Genomic DNA, 25,453 nt, shown 5'->3' on the forward strand with positions numbered 1-25,453 from the left:
CTCATTATCCCATGATTGTACTGAAACCGAGATCACATAACTCCCTGTAGAGAGAATGGACGATAGCTGTGATTCAAAAGCAGGTGTCTTCTAATAACGGTATGTGAGGTGAAGAAGGTATATGTATTATTCTGGGTACTGGTCTTAAACTGTATGGACTCCTAAATTATTTCAGGTTAAATTTTTTATAGAATTCAACAGTGGAAATAATGGGCGATCAATTATGTAATAGATCATTACTGCACTGACTTACTTGATGGAAGAATAGAATCCTAGCCTTCTTTGCTTAGGGATGAATTGTTGTGGCTGCTGTCTTTAAGGCTCTTCTTTCCAATTGCCACTCCTTAAACTGTAAGAATGAAACAATCATTTTCTAAAAGTAAAGATGTTAATAAAGAACACGATAAGTAAAACTCACAAAACACAAAATATTATGCAAGTCAAAAAAGCAGAATAAAAATAGAGGACATAGAAAGAAATTAAAGTCTCATTTTTAAAAAGAAGAAGATTGACAAATGTAGGCCTGCCATTTTAAAATGAGCTAAAATGACAATATAAGATGGAACTAAGAGATCAAAAGGATAAAAAGATTAAATGAGCTTAAAGAAGGCAAACAAGAGACTTAGACATTTAACATGTAAAATCTCAGTGGATTAAAATAAGTCAGAATAGTAGGAAACAGTATAAAATTCTATCACAGGGGCGCACCTTTGTCTAAAGGCAGAGAGAAAGCCTTGGCCTTGCCCTTCTCTGGTGTTAGCATGTTACCAACTTAAAATACTCCATGACCAGGAGAGTTTTGATCCAGAACGCTGCTACGCCCCTTCCCGCCAGAAGAGGGCAGCCGCACAGAGAGTCGAAGACAGGCTGTACTGATGCAGGAGAGAGGCTTTTTACATGTCTGAAATGACCCTGAAGTGTGCTAACAGAGACACCTGCTAGGTGTTTAAGTCCTTCCCAAATACTGCAGAAGCAAATATTTCTCCCTCTCTCAGCTTTGACATTCATTCTTTCTATTTCTTGATCAGGATTCAGTTTGAGAGGTTTTTTTCCTATTGCTTTAGCAACTATAAATAGAGTCTTTTCTTCTAGTCCTTAAGCCTCTGGATTCATTTGGCTGTGTGTGTGTCCGTGCGTGTTTTCTTATTTTTTAAAGCCTGTTTGAGATCTGGCCAGTTTTCTGAACACATACCCATCATCTACACAACCAGCTCATGAGCCCTCCCTTACACCACACATCATCCCCCTCCGCCCATTACATACAACATAAAGCCACCCACTCAGAAACACACATAGGCAATGCACACACACCCATGCACACTTCCCTTTACCTTTATGCCTGTTCTCTCCTGAGTGGCTTCTCCCTGGCAGCCCTTCCTGTCTATCGTTGCAATGCTTCCTGTCTCCACCCCAGATACAGAAGAGAATATTGTACATTTACTGTTTCTTTTCCGGGGAAATTGTTTGAAACGTTTTTCCCCTGTAATCTATAAATAATGAATAATTCCATTAGAAATGTGATGAACAGTGTAATTTTTATGCGGCGTTTTTCAAGCTCACTGCCTTGGTGCATTTACTCTCATGACAGCCTTGGGTCGTGGCAAGGGGGAAGATCATTCCGCTGACGTTTCCATGTTTCCTAAAGTGTGTTGGGTTGTCCTAGGTAATGCGTACATTGTAAACGGAACCCTCTCTTTGCTCAAACAGGTCTGAGGAATGCTGCTGTAAACTGACTCCTTTAATGCATAACTCCCCTAAAGCATGTCATGTGATAATTTCCTCTGAGCCTTGCAGTATTTTCAAAACATATTGGCCAGGGAAACCTTATTTTTTCATCAAAACATTACATCTCTAAGCTCAGTGTTCCGTGGAAAATAATTTAGGAAGTAATGTTCTAATGACAGTAGTACATTTTCCTCTGTTCTGCACAGAAACTGTTTCACAGTTGCTCTTACTGAAGAGTTCAAATTTACCTCTGTATATTTCCATCAAATTGGCACTTCTTTATATTTTTAGTACAACATATAATAAAAAAAAATTTGTGATAGAACTGGTATATGATGCTGAAGAGTCTCCTGAAACCTCTAAGCAGAACGAATGATTTTCATTATGTTTTATGTGAATAGGAGTTTCTGCAAAAGAGTTCTTAGAGGGACACCTGGCTGACTCAGTCGGTTGAGCATCTGACTCTTGATTTTGGCTCAGGTCATGATCCCACGGTTGTTGGATGGAGCCTCACATGAGGCCCTACGCTGAGCCTGGAGCCTGCTTGGGATATTCCTTGTGTCTCTCTGTCTCTCCTTCTCTCCCTTCTCTCTCTCCGTCTGCCCCTCTTCTCTGCTCATGCACATGTGCTATCTCTCTAAAAGAAAAAAAAATCTTTGAAGATCAATAATCTCTATAAAAGAAAATAGTCTGATTATATCTTCATCAGGTGTTTAGTTAGAATATCAGTACTTAATGCATGTTACATGATAAAATTATCATAAATGCATTAATCAAAAGCAGTAGAAAGAGGGAGTGAGAAAGAATTCAAAGGGACGCCCTTGGGAAGAGTCACTGCAGACACAGCTCTGGTACAGATAGCCAGTGTGGCAGGAACACCAATATTCTCCTTTCAGCCTTCCTTTGGGAATCTCCCATCATGATATACCCTGCAAAGCCATCCACTATACCGAGGCCTCTTCGTGATTTTTTGACACTGTTGGGAGGGTTACTAGTGTACAAGATACAGGGTCTGAGTAGCACTATTCTGAGTTAAGTAAGAAGCATCTTCTTTCTAAGATCCAAGCACAAATGTGAAGCTGGTCTTTAAGCCAAAACCCACTACAGGATAGCTTATCTTCTGTTTGCACAAGCTCGTGCATTTGCCTTCTACACTGAAGAGAAAGCTTTGATCAATGAGTAATTACCTAGGAAATCCAAGATGCCAGGGGACCTCAGACTAGTCTCTGTCTAGTGGATGCTTCTTTCTTCCAAGTCACCACCTGCTTGCACTCATTCCTCAGGACCTCCTAGCCTTTGTGCTGACAGCATCTTCCTTTATAACAGGAATCAGAGAGTCAGAGCCACTGATGTGTTGAGCACAAATTTCAGCAACTACCTTAGGATACTTTGGAGGGTCAGGGCACACTTTACCAGAGCACATAGTCAAACTTATTTAGTAAAAACTAAGCAATTATTTTATATTCCTTTAGAAAAAAATCACACAAGTGTCTTTCATAGTCTCCGCTGTCTTTTTAGCACTCAGCACTCTAGTAGGCAATATGAGTTTTTAAAATTTGACGAACATTTAAGGAATTATGTGATCAAAGGACATAGCAATGAAATGGCAGTCCTGCCATAGGATCCTAGGGTCGTTAGACCATTGACTCCATTACCACCACTCAGGTCCTTGGGCCTCTGAGTGTGCATCTCCAGTGAACGTGAGCATACCATTTGCTACAGCAGGTCTTTGCACTCTACTTAACATTGTTAGAATGATCTTCCTTGTTCTGAGCAGAAAAGGGGTCCCCAGTGGAAACCAACCATTGGGAAAAGTCCGCTTTGCCTCTATTTCAAGTTGTTATCACACGCTTCATGTCTCTCCACTCCCTTGACTTGCTGAGAATAATATTCTCCAGGTTCTGCTATTTCTCTATCTTTGATCTCCTTTTTTTAAAATTCTTTTTTAACGGTTTTATTTATTTTTTGAGACCGTGTGAGCAGGGGAGGGGCAGAGAGAGAGGGAGACACAGAATCCAAAGCAAGCTCCAGGCTCTGAGCTGTCAGCACAGAGCCCGATGCGGGGATCGAACCCATGAACTGTTAGATCATGACCTGAGCCAAAATCAGACGCTCAACCGACTGAGCCACCCAGGGGCCTCTATGATCTCCTTTATTGACTCCCATCCTTCTGCACCCCCCAGGAATTGGTATTCATTGGGTCTTATTTGGTTTTATTATTCTATTCACATTATTAGTATGTCAGTTACTGCCTTGTGTCCCGATAACCCTAATGATTCCCAGGTCCTCATACAGGTTAATCTGTCTCTTGAATTCTGGATACATATTTCTGTCCACCACTGGATATCCCCACTTAGGTGTTTCCAAGCTCCTCAGATTTAGCAGGGGCAAAGTGAAGCTTAAATTCTCTGCAACACTTTCGTGTAAAGAAGTATCTCTATTTTCCCCTTAGGTAGGCTCCTTCAGAACATGCTAGTGTCTCCATCATGATGCTGTCAGTTAATTGTGACAAATTCCACATACGTACAATGAAGCTTTTTCTAGAACACTAGTTTTTTATACAAAATATGTTCATGTCTAGTGGGAAGTAACCTGTACAGTATCTGTCCATTGGATGCTATTTGCCAAGGTTTCACAAGGCTTCCTTTGTTGGGATTCCCCACTTCTCATGAAGTAGATAGAACATGTACACTAGTCACCACTAATGCATCTTTAAGTTATTGATTACAAATCATGTTCAGCTCTGGGCCTCTAAAATCTTCCCTTAATCCTTCAAAGTGCTACAATAAAGTTTGCTTTCCCTGAAGGCTATGCATGTAAAAAAAAAAAAAAAAAAAACCAAAAAAACAAAAACCCGTGTCACAATCTCATTTGAAAACTCTTTGATTGAGGATAGCCTTTTCCAAGAACATGTTCTTGAAACAAGATGTGCTGTTTTCTCCCTGAAGATTAGATTTAAGGGAGAGTCTCTTACACACAGTTGCTACTTGGTCAAGGCCACCTTGGTGTCTCTCAAAGCAACCAGCTACTTCTCTATGGAGAGTCTTGCCTTGGATATTTCTGGTTTAGAAAACAGTGTGCAAAGGCAGTCGTCTCTTCTCTAATTCTTTCATGGTGCTGCTTTCAGAATAAGATAATCCTGGACCCCATGACGTTCAGCGAGGCCAGGTTCCGGCCGTCCCTAGAGGAGAGGCTGGAGAGCATCATCAGTGGCGCGGCTCTCATGGCAGACTCGTCCTGCACACGTGATGACCGGCGCGAGAGGATCGTGGCTGAGTGCAACGCCGTCCGGCAGGCACTCCAGGACCTGCTCAGCGAGTACATGAACAACGTAAGTCCTGGGCTCCGGGGCTCCACGTCTGGTGGGTTTGGGCACCGTCTGGTGGCTTTTAGGAAAGCGTGCATAGCAGGACGAGGGGACAGGTGTTTTCTGGAGAGAGTCAGGTGAGACTGAAGAACCGCTTAGGGAGGGTAGTGTCCTGAGCTCGGCTCAGGATGCACTGTTAGCGGGGAAGAGAGTGGTGGAAGAGACTTGTTGTGAAAACTTTGGCTGTTTACTTGAATGATTTTGTGGTCATTTTGATGGCTGACCCTGGATTGAGGTAAGATGGCAATCGGTAAAAAAAGGATGGTGGATGGAAATGACGGAGGATCTAATGAAGTCCTCCTGTACAAAGGGTGGCTATAGATGCTCATCGTTGTCCTTAGGAGGCATTGATAAGCATAATAGGTTATCAAATGTTTGTACATGCTTGGTTTAGGTGGAAAGGTTCCAGCGGCAGTACAACATGGAGGCAGTATTGATTCCTTGTGCAGCTGGAAGTCCTTATGAGAATCAATCTCTAGGCCTTCAAATGGGTATTAGTGATATACAGCGATTTTGCGGCACAGGCAGTAGCTGTCCTCTCCTACAGTTGTAAAGTGGGATGGTCGTTACAGACCTGAAAACTATGCAGAGAAGATGAAATCCGTATTCTTGGTTGTGAAAGGCACTGAATTATGTTTGTATTGATTTGCTACCTTCATTCAGCTAAAATTATGTGGGTGGTGCCCACTGCTTACACCATGAATGATCTGGAGTTTCTCCTGACCTGGACTCCTAGGTTTGAGAGAATTCACAAAGTGGCAAAATGTAGGTACAGTGAGGTCTTGACATCACATGTTGAAGGAATGCTCTGTATGGTGGTCAAGCAGGGAGCAGGGACACTGAAAATCTGCTCATGGCTCTTGAAGCCCATGCTGGGTCCTGTTGGAGCACCATGAGGCAGCACTGAGACAATGCAGTCAACCCTGGCCTCCCTCCAGCCCCATAGTTCTTACTACCTGCCCCCAACCCTGCTGACCTGCAGCCTACGGGTAGAGCCAGGAGTCAGCATTGACAGGAACTGTCTGCTCCTGCCAGACTCCAGAGAGCTTTGACCTAGAAAACAAAAAGATGTAGAATGTCCTACAACCTGAAAACCAAAAATTTGTCTCCTTTCCATCAACCTTCAGATTCTTTGATTTGTGAAGACTTGCCCCTTTCCAGCACACAAAGAATAAGGTATGGATGTCTAATGTGGATGCTTATGAGGATTTCTCCATATGGCAACGGATGGCCAATACTTTCTGCGACTTTGGTTTATGGGTGCTACGCTGAGTAAAGCTAGAAATATTGACTGCCACTGTCTCCTATGCTGAGTGAATTTTTTGAATAGTGGATTTAACAAGAAAGAATGCTTATAAAATCTGGGACTCTATGTTTGTTGTTTTTAACAGAATAGCAGTAGGTTACTTACTTGCGTATGGAATTTGGTTTATAGTAAGGCATACTGGTATTTCTATCCATGAAGGATTATTGCCCAAGAAGAAGTAGAAACAGAGATCACAGTGATGCTTAAGATGTCAGTATGAATAATTCAGGGGAAAAAAAAGTATATTCCTGTGAATAGTGATCACAGAACGTGACTAAACGAGAATTGATTGAGAAGTGACATGCAATTTTCAGGTTGGTGTCTAGAATCCTGTGAAGTAGAAGTTTTTTCCTTTCAGTGTAAACTCCTATAGATCAGCAGAGCTATGGATTTTTGTATTGTATTGACTCTAGGTGCTTGTTTTTCTCTTCACAACCTTGTGATACAGGAATGTTTTGTATTTTGTGTTATGAAAACTTGGTTTCTACTTTGATATGGTTACAGATAATACATGGGCGGGTTTCGTGCTTAAATTTCAGCGTGTGCAAATTCTCTTCATTTTGAACCATCAGGATCAAAGCCTTGAGCTAAAATACCTCCTATTGACTTTGATGTAACCTGTGTAGCTTCACGCTTCTTTGGTGGTTTCCAGGTAGAACTGGATGCAGCTGCATCAGCTTTATGTATCTCCCCAGTGCTCTCATTTCTACTTTGAAAATACCAATTTATGTTTGGATATGGCATATAGGACTATAAACCCCACACACACCTCTATGCCTTGACTGGAAAGTCTGTTGTATTTAACAGTAACCAGTAAATTAGTGGTGCCTAGGCTGTTGGTGATAAGACACTTCTTTTTAACGTTTGTGAGCTCTGGGAGTAAATGTATTATCAAATTATCACTCTGCAGATTTTCATCTTAATGAGCTAAACAATATCATTAGGATAAAGTATTTATTACATGGAGAAGAAAAGATTTCAAAATGGGCATAACGGAGACTTGAGGATTCTAAAAATGTCCTGATCTTTCACTGATGAACATTCAACTTGTGAAGCTCACCTGTAGGCAAAGCTGTTGTAGAATCTCGGAAATGCCGAGCCATATCCAGCGCAGGGAGATGGAGACTGGGAGGGAGAGCTGTGTACTAAGTGATTAGGGGAAGGTGTCTGCATGGGCCATGTGCCATGGGTTCCATGGAGCTCAGGAGCTAGCATTGTGCGTTAGCTATTTTCACAAAGGTATATACAAATTGGTGTGTGTGTGTGTGTGTGTGTATGATTTGAAGATGTAACAAAAATCAGGCACTTCAGAGAAACTGGTAAGAGAAAAAAGCACTGGGTAAACAGATGCGTGTGGCAAAAATTATGGTCACAGAGTATGGCTGTGATAGAAAATAAAATCCCTGCGTCGCCTTGTTTTGTCAAGTTGGTGATGTAAGCCCAAATGAGAAGGTTCTTTAAAGAATCCTCCTTTAAATAGAACGTATTTGTCCATATTTTAAGACTGATAATGACTCTTTCTCCAAAAGATGTGTGTGGCCTTTGGATGAGTGCCATCAGAGTGGTGCTTGGAGTATTATGCTGAGTACTATAAATAGTGTCAGATTATAATGAAGACATAAACTTTTCTCTGTAATTTACAATTTTAGACAGTTTTTTTTTTCCTGTGGCAGTAAATTTTTTCATTAAAAAATCTTAAAAGTGGTCCTAAGATAGGCAACAATTAGACATGGTATTTTATTGATAAGGATTTTATGGTGGATTCAAATATTATATCCATTCAACAAATGTGTTTTGGCTACTTTGGGCCAGGCGCTGTTCTAAGTTCCTGGCTTATAGAAGGGAACAAAATAGACAAAATTCTCTGTTCTCTACCCTCTAGTTGGGGGAGACAATAATTTGCACCAAGGCCCTCTCAGATGATGACAAGTGACACAGGAGAATGTAAAACAGGGAGACAGAGCATGGGGTGTGGCTGTAAATAAGGATGGCCTGGAAAGTGTTCATTGAGCAGATACTTTTGTTCGAAGACCTTCTGGAGGTGAGGTAGCAAAGAGCACTTGAGGTGAAAGTAACAGCAAGATTAAGCACCTTGGGAGCAGGTGCCAAGGAACCTTCATGGGCCCACGATCATGGCTGTTAGGAATGAGTGGGGCCAGCAGAAAGCGGTTCTGCAAGGTTACAATGTGTCTGATTACCCAGGGCTTGTGCTGCGTTCCATGGAATTTGACTTTCACTTTAATGGAATGGGAATTCACTTGGAGAGTGTTGGGAAGAAATGTGTCTGTTTTATGAACACAAAATGGACATCTATCCGTGTGAATCGCAGTTGCGGCTCTAACAGCCACCCTGTGTGGTATCTTTAGTTGGTATGCTCATCTGGCTTTGCTTGCACAGAAAATTCCAATTTTCTCAGGTGTAACCATTTGTAAAGAGCTCACTTTGCAATGCCTGGATACTTTGCTAGACAGATTGCATTTGGAAAGGGAGCGAAGTAGAAAAATTTTGTTTCAAAGTTGTATCACCAAAAATATCCAACTACTCACATTCTTATAAAAGACTAGCAAAGTATACTAGTCTCACTACTAAACCTAAGTGTGGAACAATAGAGAGATGTGTTAAACCATTACTTATTTGTGCACCATTTGCTGGCAGGTTTCGGTGAGAATATGTGATAATCATATGTGCCTGGACTTTGTGTGTTGTGGTGCTGTGTGGTCTGGTTCAGTTTGACATGCATGGACACTCTGTGTTGCTCTAAATTGTTTTTAAGACTAATGCCGAACTATCATTTTTTTTAAACCATCAAAGTTTAATTGCATAATGATGGCAGAGAATCAGGTGGCATAAAGTAATGACTTGTCTCTGCTATGTTAAAATGTGTCAGGTTATTTTTTAATTGTATTTTTATAAGTAGTTAAAATGATATATTTTTTACCAAATACTTGAATCCAACTTTTTTCAAACCTCCCAAGGTACCTAAGTGGATCCCTGGGGATAATTTGTAAACCACTAATGTAATGCACATGTTAAAAGCTGATGTGGGAGTGTATATACACATTACAAGTGTCTGAAGAATCATTGTCTTAGCCTTTGCCAAAGAGTGGAATTGGTTGTAAAGAGGGTTCCCAGTGGGTCCAGTTTGTGAGGGATGAAGTCTGAAATGAGGTCTGAAAAGTTCATGCTCCACCCAAACTAGGTCCTATACCATACCAAGGCTCCAGAATTCAAAAGTATATTAGTAACACGTGAAGTGATATCCAGAGTGGAGGGAACTCTGAAAATAGTGAGCTTGTATGCTGTTTTGTTGTCGTTTGTTTTCTAATGATGCAGATGCAAGAGAAATGTATGTTTATTGTAGATGATGAAAAAGAAAAAAAAAATATTTAAGCTGTCACCCCTAAATATAATCATTGTGAGCAATTTTGCATATGTCTTTCCAATGTTTTTAAGCTTCAATAGTGACACATTTGTTCACACGTGGAGAAACACATAGGCATATTATACCTTGAGTTAAAAAAAAAAATAGAGTCGTTGTGTATGGTATTTTGTAATCTGTTTTCTTAATGTTTTGTGAATATGTTACCATATCAGTAAAATTCTCTAACCTTAGGTTTACTGGCTGCTTAGCATTTTATTATATAAATATGTAATAATTCATTGTGAAGCAATTCGTTCCGACAGTATGTCTTATAGAAGAGTGTTGGGAAAGAGAAGTAGGGAAGCCTTTTCATGCTGGCAGCGTAGAATATTGCTCTAGACCTAAAGTACAACCGAGGTAACAGTGAGACAGTGAGGTGGCACAGCTTTACGGTTTAGGTGCTTTAAAGGGATCGCTGAGAATTTCATGCAGTGAAACTTCGGTATGTGAAGACATTTTAAATGCCTTTGAGGTTTTACTTAAACTTCTCATAGGTGTATTTTTTTTTTCTTTATTGTGTTGGTTTTTCTGTATAACCTTGCTTTTCATTTATCAGAGTTTCCCTAAATTGGCTATAGATAGTACTGCAGAGAGGGGTCTAGGACAACCAGCGGGCAAGTTCAGTAGTTGGATTTGATCTAGGGTCCCGGAGAAGGCCTTGAAAGCTTCTAAAAGGAGTGCCATCAGAAAGATAACTTTGTCATAGAAATTCTTGTGCTGCCAAATATCTCTCCGGTGGGGAGATAGAAGAAAGGCTGAGTAGCTGTTATCACTTAATAAGGCTAGTTGCTACTTACACATATAAACTGCTTCCAGTTGTAGGTAGGCCATCTCATTTCTGTCCCTTCAGTGACTATGTAGAAGAGGGGGTGGAATTCACAGATGCCAGTTCAGCTGATGACAAGTGTCTCTACCAAAAGATTTGGCTTAATGTAAAATAGAAAGTAATGTTTGAAAATGCTCGTGGGCCCTTTTTGACCCAGTGTTGCCCATACTTGCCTATAAAAGGCCTCTGTTTTAAGAGGAACTTTAGAGCTGTCTTAATGGGACTGGAAGTTCCATTCAAGGGAAGGATTTCCAATATCCTAATTTGATGTCTGTGGAGAGAAGGTTTTCCTTGTCTTCTCCTTATTTTCATTTTTTCTTCTCTCTCTCTTTATACTCTGTGCCTTCAAATGTGGTCAGTGCTCTCATCTCCATGAATTTTGAGCTTCAGATTCATCTGTGCAATTATGCTTCTTGTATGAAACTTTTGCTCTATGAAGAGATAATTTTTAAATTGCTTTTTAGTTGGTATTCCCTGCTCAGACATTGAAAAAGTACAATTAGTTTACCAAACCCTTTTCCTAAGGTCTAAATCTGTTCTTTGAATCTACTCTTCTAAGAAATACGGTTGGGAAGAGAAGTCTTTTGGATAGCACATGAGACTTCATCTTTGAATTACACTGCACTCCCATTTGCCTCCATTTTTAGGAAGTTTTCAGTGTGACTTCCGGAGGTACGCTGGTACTTGTCCAGAGTAACACATTATTTTAAAATATTCTTAGCATATTCTTTTTCTTTAAAAAAATTAAGTTTATTTATTTTGAGAAGAGGTCGCATGAGCAGGGGAGAGGCAGAGAGAGAGAGAGAGAGAGAGAGAGAGAGAGAGAATCCCAAGCAGACTTCACACCATCAGCACAGAGCGCCATGTGGGACTCGATCTTGCGAATCGTGAGATCAAGACTTGAGCTGAAACCAAGAGTTGGACACTTAACCGACTGAGCCACCCCGGTGCCCCTCAGATTATGTTTCTAATGGTGTTCAACTGAGTTTGCTGCAGTGGGATCTCAGAAGGCCAAGGGAGTGTTAAGGGGAGGTATGCAGAGCAGCACTGGCTCAGGCTTTGGTGATAGGAGAATGTCCAGCTGTGTTGGGGAGACATCTTCCCAGGGGTAGTAATGAGGGTGAGGGAAATCGTGCCATGATCAGATGTGCCACAGAGTGCTAGAGTGCTCTGAGTGGCTCCAGGAAGAGATGGAGACTGGCGGGTGGTTGGTTAGCACAGAACACTGGTATGGGTAACATCTAGTCCTCATGGGAGCGTGCCAGGTCTCCTTGGTCTTAATGCACAGTATGGGGCAGTTATCCTGGTAGGGGTGTTAAGCCCTTTGAAAAGTATATTGTGCTGTATACATGTTCGCTGTTACCTATTATCAGCTCATTACATGCAATTGAATGACTTACAGGATCCCAGAACAGATAGGTCTGACTAGATTTGTTTCCTTTCGATCATCAAGGTCAATTCTTAATGCAATCTCACATGCCATCTCTTGGCCAGGAAAGGCCCTTCCTACATGAAACTCTACCATGTTCCCCACTATGGATAGTTTAGCAGAGTTTACAAGCCTGTGCTTTGTAATGACCTATACACCCAGGTTCTCAAATCTTTGTATTGTCCCTCGTATCTGACACGAACTTGGGCAAAGTGGATAGACTCTGAGCCTCAACTCTTTCAGCTATCAGGTGGGTAATAGAATTTACCTTTGGGAACATTCAGAGATCAGATGAGGCAGTGGCAGCCAGAGAGTTAAGTGTGAAAGTCATGTTTACTTCCATTTTCTCCCCAATGCTCTTGTGTCCCTGTTTTGTTAACCTCAAATAAAAACTCTATTCTGTAAAATGCATTGAGGGCTTTTTGGAGATAATGAGTGTAATAGATAAGGGAAAGCATCATTGGGTGTGTCTGGATGGGGGCTGAGCTGCCAGAAATGTACCTGGCTGTGTGGCCCTGTTTAGGGCAATACCGTGGACAACACTACTGACAAATAATCTTGGAGGCAAAGGAGACTCCTTTTAAATGGGCTTTTTGAGACCTTGGAGAAAAATGACTAAGCTGGCAGTCCTGAGAAATCAGAGAGTAAACAACAGGAGGGCCAGGCCTCTGAGTTGTAAGAGGTTGGAGAGGTTGGATGCAGTACAGCTTTGTCTGAGTTAGTAGATGACGTGCCTGCCTTTTCCTGGTCCTTTAGGCTTCCAAGAGAAAAAGACTAGGGTTCTCCCTTGAACATGGGAATATCTCTAGTCCCTGTAGATCAGGGAGACAGACTAAAATTCTAAGGGTATAAGCCTGGGAAAAATTACTGGTATATCCTACACATACAGCCTTCTTCCTTAGCTCTCAAATATGATTCTGTGATTCTTGGGTTTTAGGATTAGAATTTGGATTAGTGGTTAGAGGTTGGAAGTTTTTGTTAGTGTTTTCATGGCACCTTCAAAATTTACTTGAAAAGGTTCAAAGTGGTCACCCATAGCATAAATTTCAGAAGCTTGACCAATACTATGGCAGGCTGAGGGATCTATGTAGGGCATTTACTTACACTGGGAGCTCCTAAAAGTTGGCTGGGATCCATCAATAAACTTAGTGGGATGTACTTGATAAGCAAAGATGAGGCCCCCTGGCTGACGGTCTCTTGAGAGTAGGAAGATTTTGGAAAAGCAGTTTGCCTTGTTTTCAAAATGAAGTTCCCAGTATTGGTTCTATAATGAGTTAAGTCTGAGCAATAAAGGTCACGACAGCTCTAGATGCTCAATGTTGACTTCTCTTTGGAGGAAAAGAGGTGCTAAGCAATCTCAATCAATCAATCTCTCTTTCTCTCTCATTCCCTCTCTCTTCCCCTTTTCCATCTTTCATTTTTCCTTCCCTCCTTTTCTTCCTTCTACCTGGTAGAATTTTTTTTAATGTTCTTTTTAATGCAAGGATGGACTCACAGGAATGTAATAAATGGCAAGAAAACAAACTAGAGACAGGTCTGCATATTCCTTCTGGCCTAGACTTGGGCTTTAAATGGGACAGTATGTAAAGAACAGGTGACAAAATCTAGGGCCCCACTGGATAGCCAGATTAAGGATCACAGTATAAAGCCTGGATTCTCAGATGGTGACACTATTTGGGCATGGTGGAAGAAGAGAAAACTTCCCTACAGAGAGAAGCAATGGAAATGCATGCTGTCTTGGTCTTTAAAGATCATTGTAAACAAAACAAAACAAACCCCTTCTCATGCCACCAAGAATTTATAACCACAATCTCCCCATCACTCAGTTTTGGGGTCAGAACATGTTCTAGGGTGACATAAAGTGTATCCAAAATTTCACTTAAAGGCATCCTGAATGTTGGGCTGCCAGGTTCCCTGGCAGAAGAAAATACCAATCCTCTCTAGAGGAACACATTTTAAACCCAAGCCTCAAATAATTTCTACAGATAAAGTTACAAGGAGTGGAAGTTGAGATTCCAGAATTTCTAAACACAAAATGACACAAGCCATCCTGAATGAGAGTTGGCTAAAACAACCAATTATAGATCAGACCTACAAGGGCTGAAGATTGGCAGTTAATAGATACAGATTGTAAACTGTCTCTAAAGAAATGGAAGAGAGTGTTGGAAATGTGATGTAGGAACCAGAGACGGTCAAACTTGATTGGGAATCTTAGAAGGCAGGGCTGGGAGTTGCATGGTAGGGGAACATGGGTTTACTTGAAGGGGTGGGACCGGAAGGTCCTGGCTGCCACAAGCCCGAAATAATGGAGAAAGAAGAGATAGGGTAATTGGGGGTGTCTGGAGCAGTGCTGGCAGTAACCTCTTGAGTAAAAGCTGTTTATCTCTTGTAGCAACTCTGTGCTTGGGTCTCGGTCACATTATCCACAGTGGACTTCTAGAAGGAACAGAAAAGGTCAAATCACAAAGAAAAATGACTAAATGAAACAGGAGATGAAAATAAAAATCTGTCTTAGCAGCAAAATTAAGTCCCATACTTAAAATTCTAGCTAGTTTCTTTCTCCTTATCAAATAGATCCCTCTACTGAGTGCTTGAAAGTTGGTTCTGAATCATACAAGGTCAATCAATATGATGAGGAAGAGCAAGTAATGTTATGAGACAGTAAGGGCCTGTCTTTGATTTAGTCAATGAGCAGAGATTCTTGACAGAGTTGACTGCTGAGTCCTCAGATTTGGCCATCCCAGTTGAGACAGCCGGACAGCACAATCCGTCAATTGATCTTCTTGGGAGAGCCTTTCTGGTGTTTCGGGGAAGAACTCAAAGCTGTCAGGGAAATCAGCAGGCTGTACATCACCACCAGAACCATGAGGCTGGATAAACTTTTCCTTTGTGTTTTCAAAGAATATGGGAAACCCATAACCCTGGATTTCTTTGTTCCTGGATGGGCTGTTCCAAAGATAAGCTCACAAGGGCCTCTTTTCTTGGGTCTAATCCTGCCTGGAACCCATCCTGAAAAGTTTCTCTTGACTCATTTAGGAAATTGTTACACTCAGAGAACTAAGTGTTTCACTGCTGCCTCCGTAACTTTGCACTTAGCATCCTTCTGACCGGAATGTTCTTTCTCAAACTTCATACGGCTTGCTCTTAATATCATTAGTGTGTTTGTGTGAGAGGACCTGCCAGCCTATAGAATTACAGCATCGCTTTGTGTTGTTATTGTCTGGTCCTCCACTGGATTTTAGGCTCCCATGAGGGGAATGTTGTTTTGTTCACAGTCTCTAGGATCTAGAGTGTCTAGCCTGCTAAAAATTTTTGAATTGAATAAAATAATTCTCTTGCATTCTCTAATAATAATCATGAGGAGGGGGGCGCCTGGGTGGCTCAGTCACTTAAGTGTCCGACTTCGGCTCAGGTCATGATCTCACAGTTCGTGGGTTCGAGCCCCGCGTCGGGCTCTGTGCTGACAGCTCAGAGCCTGCTTCAGATTCTGTGTCTCCCTCTCTCTCTGCCCCTCCCCTGCTCATGCTCTGTCTCTGTCTCAAAAATGAATAAACATTAAAAATAATAATAATGAGGAGAAGGAAGAAGGAAGGAAGGAGAGAGAAGGAACAAGATCAGTAGCAACATAACCCATATGTTTTGAGTCCATCGAGTCCAGTGTTTTGGAGCAAAATGGTTTATGTTTTCTGTCTGCTCTACTACCTAGACCAAACTACAAATAAATTACCTAAAGTTAACTATACTTGCCTTCTTCATGGCTTATTTTGAAGTGCCCAGATATTGCCCTATAGTTAAAACTATATGTAAAGCCCTGGCAGGGGCCCAAAATGATCCTAGTAACTGTAAGTGGAGAAAAAAAAAAATGATACAAAATGTACCACTTGTTTGCTTTTTAGTTCAAAGAGTCCCACCAAGCAGCTTATTCTTAATTCTGCCATTTTAAGTATTTCTCTAGACTGAGCTGTTTGGGCATGAGTCCCTGAGGGAGGTATGTGAGGGGCTGGGAGGAGCTGGGCCATTTTTAGTTGTAGAGAATTCCACAGGCTGGGCTGGGGACTTTGGAAAATACTTAACTCATGACTTCCTGAAAGGCATTAAAGCATTTGTGTATATGTATCCAAGAGATAAGTCAACATAAGGAAAGGGTCACAATTCAGCTGTTGGACTTTAGAAAGTGTCTCCAGAGGCCCAGCCCCAGCCTGTGGAATCAGTTTCCTAAAGAGGGATTGATACTCTCTAACTTTAGCAAGTACCCCGAGTGATTTCTATGAGCAGGTGACTTAGGAAACCCCTGATGTATAAGTCAGTGGATCACATCAGGAGTTGATTTAATATAGCGTGGGCTTAAAATGGGTTTTCTTTTTTGTGAATGGAGACAAATACTTTTGTAAGAAAGCATCAAATGAATATCACCTGGGAAGTCTGATTGAGCTACATTTCATCTCAGCCTGGACATTTAGGATTTCAGAAGAGACTTGTGAACCTGGATAGCTAATCCCTTCTTTGAATTCCTTAGAATTAGACAAGCAAAGCGGAACCAGTAATTCACCTGTGAGCTATTAAATTGAAGGGCAGCTGTTTTTTTTCTTTTTTTCTTCAAAGCTCACCTCTCTCTAATGCACTTCTTCCTACACGTCTACTCCCCCATTTGTAAAAAGACAGTTTATCATCCTTGGAAAGACTCTGCTCTCAATACGTGCCAGAACTAAAATACCCAGTCTCACAGATGATTCAAAATCCTTTTTCTTAACAGCTTAATTGCTGATTTCAGTTTCTCCTAACTCTGCAGGTTTGGCTGCAGCTGACAGATTTATAGCATCAACCCAAGGCTTTGCCTTTGCCAGTTGATACCTTGAATTGAACTTTTGTTTCAGGTTCTTTTGGTGACTATTCTAGGGTGCTGTTTCTGAGAGGAAATAGTGTTTCGCCTGACTGCCCTTGGGGTTCTTAAATCTTTTTTGTGTATCAGAACCACATAGGGAAAAACATATACGCTAGGGCCCAACCAGGCCAACTGTCCTAGGGGATTCTCATGCCTCCAGACCTGTACCAACCTTGAACTAGGCCAACATTGGGGAATCACCCAACTTAACATCATTAGACTCAAAGACAGGTACCATAATTTTTCTTTCCCTCATTTTTCTCAGTAATGTTTTCAAAGTTGTATTTATTATTATTTATCTTCACCCTCCAAATCACCACTCCCCCCACCCCCCCAACCCTCTGTCATGGAACCAGTGAAGACCTCTGCAGGCAGGTATTTGCATTGCTTTCCTGTTTTCCTCCTGAGGTTCTTCAAGAGCACAAGATTGGCACATTATGTAAATTTCATCTCAGCAGGGAAAAAAAAGACAACATTGTCTCTTGTGTTATCATTCTGCACACTTAGGGGTTACAGGGAATCCCTGAAGTGGCCTGCAGTCTGGTGACTAATTTCACACTTTTGATCCCTGCCAAAAAAAAGATGAAAATACTTTGAGAGAGGTGTTTTTCTCTGTTTTCATGAAACATTTAGAAATAAAATTCTCTAAACATCTTATCATAGATAATGCCTCTTTTATCACCATTGGCCTGATTTTATGCTTCTTATCTCTTGTGTTTGCTCCCTTTCCTTCATCTGTTAGTTTTCCTTCCACCATTTGTAAAACCTATGAAACCATATCTCTTCTTTTTTTTTTTTTTTTTAATTTTTTTATTTTCCTAAAGGCCCTGTTGCCTCATTTCAGGCTATTTAGAGGAAAACAAGCAGCAAGATATTTGCAAAAAAAAAAAAAAAAAAAAAAAATCAAGTGGTTAAGGACATTTTCTAAGTAACACAAACAGAACTGAAATTGGAGTTCAAGTCTCCTGGTTTCTTCATTGCCTCTCTGATTCTTTCTCTTGCCTCATGATTTATATTTTAATGGACTTAGATATAACTTTGGATTTTTAATACTCTTTTTTCTCCATTTGAAACCCTAAACCATGCGTTATGTTTTCCCTAATATTCCTTTAGATCTCTCAGTGTTAGTCATATGGTAGACTCTGGACAAGTCTTTCTTTTGTAGGCATCTATAGATCCTAGCAAAACTCTGTCAAAATCCCAAATAGAAAGCAGACAACAGCAGCCTTCTGGGACAGCCACTAGAATTAGTCTTAGAGGGGCAAAAAGGACCTTTGTTGGTGGAAGTAGGTGTTAATGGAGCAATTAAATCTGACTTTTTTTTTTTTTTACCCCAACAGTGCAGACTCTCCTGGCTTCAGTCTCTAGTTGGAGGGTGTAGACCTTTTAGGAAACAACAGTAGAGACAATAACTGTAACAGCCAGCCTTGGTGCGTCAGCTTTCTCATAATTGCCCAGGGGTTCAGTGTAGTGCCTCTGCTTGCACCTAGCCATGTCTGTCCAAACACCTGCCTTTACCCTTTCCTGAAAACAAACCTTTGCCTGCAGCCTAGATGAAGAGAGAGGATCTGGAGGTCTAACTGCTTTTTAAATGAAATTTCAAATAGTCATCTTGTTATTAACCTTCCCCTTCCCCCCCCTTTCCTCCAAAAGAAGCTGATGCCTCAGATGTGTGCATCTTTGAGGGCTTTACAGTGTGAACTGGGTCCCCATTGCTGGCTTAGGATTCTGCTTTCTCAGACCTACTAAATGAGTCAGGACACCTCCGTCTGACATCAAAATATTGCCACGCTGTTTTCTCCTATTTTCTTTGTCGTTAAGGATTAACGCCTTTAAAAGAAAACTGTTTTATGGTCATTTTAATGGAGTTTCAGAAAAGAGCAGTTATAAATCAGTGGGTGAAAACTGCCATCTTCAGCCATACCTTTTAGGGAAGATTATAGGTTCCTTCCATATCTGTGTCCAGGGTCCATGTCATTTTACACCCTAACTTGACTGAGGAGACGAAGAGAGCTGGGCCAATCAAAGCGTTTTCAAAGTGAGCTGAGAGTTTTAGATAAAAGTAGAAGGGAAACTTAGTGTCCTGGAATAAAGCTTAAAATGGGAGGACCTATTTGATCTGGGTACTCTGTTGTATTTCTGTGTCCATGCTATTCCTAACCAAAGCATAATAGATATTGGTTCCAATTTAGACCTTGAAGAAAGTGTGGTTGTGAATACTGATCTTGTTGTTCGTGTACGATAATTAATGATAGAAGCAGAACATTTATCACATGATAAAGAATCCTTCAGAAACTTTCACTGCATTTCAGTCTGCTGATGCTGTCTTCCTCTTAGTTACTGACAGCAGTTGTGCAACTGACACCACACTATGATCCATACCACTGTGTTAAGGGAGAATGGAGATTGATTGATGCTATTATCTCAGCCATTTTCTTAGAATCTGGTAATTTTTAGTGTCTCTCCCAAAATATTTAGAGCTGCAAACTTTATGAATTGAAATGTCTTTGTAAATGGAGTATTGTGAATTTGTTTGTTTTCTAGAGGTTACTTGAAGTCAGTCAAGTTTATCTTGTGAATTATTAGCTCTTTTCCCTCGGTGATGTTATTTTATATATGACTCTGGCACTTATGTTTTTCTTTTTTTTCTTTTTTTAATTTTTTTTTTCAACGTTTATTTATTTTGGGGACAGAGAGAGACAGAGCATGAACGGGGGAGGGGCAGAGAGAGAGGGAGACACAGAATCGGAAACAGGCTCCAGGCTCTGAGCCATCAGCCCAGAGCCCGACGCGGGGTTCGAACTCACGGACCGCGAGATCGTGACCTGGCTGAAGTCGGACGCTTAACCGACTGCGCCACCCAGGCGCCCTTATGTTTTTCTATCCTTAGAACTTTTGTCAAGCATGTGACTGAATGATTTGATTTATAAACAGCCACATTGATATTTCTATCAATTCTTATTGGTAAAAAAATTTATAACCAGCTGCCAAAGTGAGTGATAAGAAAAAGAGACATGGGGCACTTAACATTCCAGACAGCCATCGGGGAGGTTCTTATGATGTATCCCTAATATATTTTGATTATTAGCAGGTCACCTGATGAAATTTTCCCAGCAAAATAAATACATCCACAAAATAATTCTCACTAAACCAAAGACTATTTGCTAGCAAGTCACGTGTAGTTGGCATATGTCTATATGTTTTAAGGGTAAGAAAAAAATAAGTTGGTTTATTAGTTTTGAGACTACATTTGCTGGAGACCTAGCTTCTTCAGGTCCCAGTAGTGAGTGAGGAGGACCTAGGAATGAGTGTCCCCTCTGCCTGCCCCCAAACCTACCTCTCCCTGAGCAGTCCTGATGCTAATTGAATTAAATACTTGGTTTTCATATAAAATTTCACTTGGAAAAAAAAAAAAAAAAACAGATCCTGCTGGCAAGATAGACTTTGGAAATTAATGATATACTTTATACCCCTAAGATTTTTATCTGAAGTAACCAGATAATTGACAGGAAAGTTAATTGTAAGACATCAATTATTGAGGTATCTGACCAATCTGTGATTATACTCATGGATCTGAAGATTAGGATAAAATAGAGAAGGTAAGCTCTTTGCAGATAGGTAGACCTACACTGAAATATCCAGACGAGCACAAAGGATGAGTCGTTCACTGCATTGTAGCTACCAGTTTAGCTGTAAACAGTCTATTCCAACAAGTGAGAATGGATTTGGTCACCTCTCCGTCTCTGCCCCGAGTTTCCTAGCAGTCCCTGGTCCAACCTGCTGCTCCAGGAAGCCTCTCTCATCACTCACCACAGGCCCTACGCTGTGCCCTTTAGGCCAAGAACAGGACGCTGATGACAAGGTGTAATGCCACATCTCTTGGCACTCATCATTTTCATTATTTTCTCTAGAAATTATCATGATTTGCAGTTTTTAGAATAACACAAACATAATATTTGCAGCAGAAATAAGTTACAGTGTTCTAAAATATCTCCATAACACATTTTATTTTCTTTATAGTGTATAATTTTCTTCCCTGATAGCTATAGATGAATTGAAGGCCTTTTCCTACACTGTAATGATATATTGAATTATACCAATGCAGTTTAGCAGAACTAATGCTTACTCACTTGCTGGGTAAATCCATCTGTTCGTTTTCTGTAAAATAAAAAGGAAATGATAATGGATAAACTTGGGGATAATGTGTTAAATTTATATAAAGTGATTATAGTAACAAAATATTTGCTGTAGGGCTACTCACTGGCAGGGTGAGAATAATTTTATTTCTTTAAAAATTTAAAAGCTAAAATTTAGAGTTGAGCACCTAAAACTGGAAAGAATATTGTTAACAATTTATTGAGTATCTGTTATCTTTTAGGAGTTACTTGATTCAACACTACAGAGTGATGTGCAGTAGAACTTATTTTGGAGCTCTTTACTGTTATGAGACTATGAAGTCCCTTCCAAATAACAATGACAAATAGATAGCAAGGTAGAAATAGGTAGATAGGAATCAGGTTTGGAGAGGGACAACTGGGTTAAGATCCTGAATTATTTGTCAGAGGAGGCACTTGAACTGTTGGAAGGTGAGTGGGAATAAGAGAAGTCAGAGAAAGAGTACTTTAAGTGTAAAGAATAATACAGGGTAAAATTCATTGTACAAATGTGTGGATACATTCTGAGCACTCTGAGTAGGTCAGCTTGATTGGGTAAAAGGCCTTTAAATAGAGAAAGAAAGAGTTTGCAAAAGAAGGTTGACCTTAGACTGCAGACGACTGTAATTCTAAATTGAGAAAGGCATGCTTTATTGTGGCAGGCAGTTGTTTATTGAAAGTTGTTCCATTTGGTTTGGTTTGTGCATGGGGGTGATACTGGGTAACCTGTGCATTATTGTGGAACAGCCACCCTGCCTATACAGCACAGAGTAGCTTCTGAGAGTGTACATTGGAGATTGGAGGCCCAGAGACAGATTAGTGGACCCTTCGGAAAGTGCAGACAGAAAATAATACTAGGAGCTAGGGAGAAGATGGGGGTATGAAAAGGAGAAAAACAGGTTCAAAGGAAAAGGTTAGAAGTGACTTGATGACTACTTTTGCTTTGCTTTGTGTTTGTTTGTTTGTTTATTGATTGATTTTTAGTGGAGGGTGGGGAAGAAACAATGATAATGCTTTTATGTTCTCACGAGACATATTTATTCATTTAACTAGCAGGTCTCTAAGTTGGGGATGATCTAATTCATTGACGATATTATTCCCTACACCAAAAAAAAAAAAAAAAAAGAAAAGAAAAGAAAAGAAAAAGAAAAGAAGAAGTCATTTAACAGGGTTTATCATGAAATTTATTATCAAATTGGTTTCCATACAACACCCAGTGCTCATCCCAAAAGGTGCCCTCCTCAATACCCATCACCCACCTAACAGGGTTTAAAAGTCTGCCACATACTGGATTTGATCGTAGGATGTTTTATCACTATGTAAATACTTAACTTCATCTGCTCCTTATTATATTCACACAGTAGACCATTTTTGTCTTTGATTTAACATTGACAGCTGCCAAAAGCTCATGGTATGAAGTGTGTTGCAGTCCCTCTGAGTCCCGGCATCTCACACGTCATGGTCCACTTACAGGCTAAGTCTCTTGGCCAATGACTAGTCTAGAGAGTGGGCCTGGCAAACTACCCAGAATCTGCCTCTTAGGTGGTCATTATTGGTGCAATGTATGGAGCATGATTTTCAAAATGTTATTTTAAAAATGGAAAACATATTTCTTTGGGAAAAAGTGGCCTTAAAAGAATATACTTATGTTTGTCTTAGGTTTATTGAATCTGAATGGGTCATTTAACTTTCTCAATACTTTAATGATACATCTAAAATTGTGTGTTGGAAAAAGGTTATGAGTGTGGGATTTCACAAAGATCTCAGACCAGTTAAGAAACTCGAGAATCTCCTCTGAGGATAATGTGCTACCTGGAGTCTACCTTTTCGTAGTCTCTGCCCTATGACAGCTATGGTTTTAATAGTCATGCAGTTGACTTAAAGCAAGGTAATATTTCCAATAGTTAACAGTGTTTAGGTATTTATTTGGTATCCATTATGAACAGATCACTCCTCTAGACACAATGAGAAACACACAGTTGGATAGAAGAGCCACTGTGTGTAACTTCAAGGAAATTATACTTCAAGGTAATGTCCAGAAGCATACTACTCTATTCATTATCTCTGATTTCAAATAGCTAGATTTTGAACATCGTGGTTATTCATGACACGAGAAATAAAGTATTATGTTGATTAAGATGAATCTGATTCAAATGATATTTGATACATTATTATCCAAGAAAGGGAGTATTAACTACTACAGGAAAAGTGATAGATCTGCCTGATTTCCAGTCAGCCCGAGGCCAATTTCATTTAGTTTAGGTGATATAGATGGAATTTATGAAGCAGCTTCATGTATCTGCAGACATATCTGATAGGCTCAGCCTCTCAGTGTGGTTTGAGATCTCCCTGGGAAATGCTCTTTTTGCCTTGATACATGATCAATTTCAGTCCAACCAGGGCTGAAAAAACATGGTGGTAGTTAGCATACTCCTGACCTTGGGGTACATATTGTCTCTTTCATCATAATAAAAGACAAAATTAAGGAACACATTAATGGGATGACCTGTAAGTTCATAGATGAAATATCTGTGGCTACCACAACCCTACATGGATTTACTGAGTACAAGCACAACCTCATTCTTCTTTTGGCGAGGAGACACGATGGGTGTTGGCAGGCCAGCAAAGCTTTTAAAACATTCTAAGTGTCCTTCCAGGCATCTTTGTGTATTAGAAACTGACTAAATCATTGAATGGCTAGTAAGTTGATTCCAGAAGAAAATTTGTGGTAGTAGTCTTCAAAAAGTAATTAGGTGGTAGGGGCTCAAAGCAGTGACACTAGAAGAACTGGGGAGAGTTTAAGTAGAAAAGACAGAAGTGCACCTCAGTCTTCAAATATTTGAAGAAATATTATGCAAAAAAGAATTTGTTCTATTTGAGTCTGAAAGTGTATACAAGATGACAAAGAAATATTTAGGCTTGATATAGCACAAAAGCTTTTGGGTAGCCAGAGCCTGCTAACGAATTCTGTGGTCCGAAGCACCATGAACTGCCTTAAAGATCAGTGCATTCTCTCCCTAGATGGTACACTGCATTAGAACATGTGGCCATTTAGCTGGGATACTGTAACAAGAGATTCAAACATGACTGACCTTTAAGGTTTCTTGCAACCCTGAAGTTATCACTTCACTGGTTTTGTAGAAAAGCATCTGTGGGACTTAGGTTGGCTCCACCATCATCAAGGCAAAGTATTTGTCCCTTGATTGCCACTTGTCTAGTTTTTCTTATACATGAGACTAGTTTGAAAAATCAGGGGAAACGTTGGGCTCTAAAATAATCAGAATGGAAATGATACTCAGCTCCACATTTCCTTATTCATCAGTTCTTGACAGAAGGGTTTTGCAGCTTATCTAGCAACTGGCTGAGTTAGGGGCTTAGGTAGAAGGAACCTGGCTAAGATCAAGCAAAGAAGAGGAAAATTATTCACTGACACGAGAGATAACATGATTGCTAACCACATCCTCCTTCACAGGGAAGACTGGCTTACTCTTTGCCAACACAACTTTGGGTTCCCCTAGATGTGCCTCTGTTCCTAGAGACAGTAAAGACTCCTGGATGTTGGTGCATGTGGAGGAACATGGAACTTTTGTCAAATCGAGATTTCTATCATTGTAAACCCTTATGCTTGGACATACATTTTGGATTTCTGCCTTGTACTTTGAGTTTTGCTACCACTGTGGAAATTCTGGAAGCCAAAAGGCACTTGACTGTTAATTAGTGGTAAAGATCCTGGGCCAGTTTTCTCCAAAGTCTACATTGACAGTTATATTTTCTGAGGTTGCCACCAACAAATGAATTCCATCCCATGAAGACCTTCCTCATGTGGGTCATTTCACATAGGAAGATGAATGTAATATGATTCTTTTTCAAGCTTCAAATTAATGAACTTCATTAAAAAAACAACACATGACCTATGTTTTTTTATATTTATTTATTTATCATGAGAGAGAGAGTGAGAGAGAGCGAGAGCGAGCACATGCTAATGGGAAAGGAGCAAAGAGATCGAGAATCCCAAGCAGGCTCCGTGCTGTCAGCACAGACCTGGATGCTGGGCTCAATCTCATGAACTGGGAGATCATGATCTGAGTTGAAACCAAGAGTCAGACACTCAACCAAACAAGCTACCCAGGTGCCCCAACCTATATTCTTATCGAAGGTAGAACTAGACAGCTCTTTGGGACATCCCTGACCTAACATGAATCCCACAGCAGCAAATATCACTTAAACCAAATGTTTAACTCCTGTTTTCTGACAGAGCAGTTAGACTTGGAATTTGCTGCTATCTTCAACCTTCAGGTTGTTTGACTTATTAACAATAAAAATACACGGTTTTAAAATGTTCT

General features: G+C 40.4%; 1 protein-coding gene across 5 annotated transcripts in view; it reads left to right on the forward strand.

Moving 5' to 3' along the window:
- CTNNA2 (catenin alpha 2) overlaps positions 1-25,453 on the forward strand; it is a 1,108,364-nt gene that overhangs the window by 384,410 nt on the left and 698,501 nt on the right. For all 5 annotated transcript variants that reach the window (XM_045446647.1, XM_045446648.1, XM_045446649.1 and 2 more), the window contains exon 7: positions 4,853-5,056. In XM_045446647.1, the coding sequence (XP_045302603.1) occupies positions 4,853-5,056 (204 nt within the window). The remainder of the gene's footprint in view (positions 1-4,852; positions 5,057-25,453) is intronic.

This window comes from Leopardus geoffroyi, chromosome A3 (assembly GCF_018350155.1).
Source record: "Leopardus geoffroyi isolate Oge1 chromosome A3, O.geoffroyi_Oge1_pat1.0, whole genome shotgun sequence".
NCBI lineage: Eukaryota > Metazoa > Chordata > Mammalia > Carnivora > Felidae > Leopardus > Leopardus geoffroyi.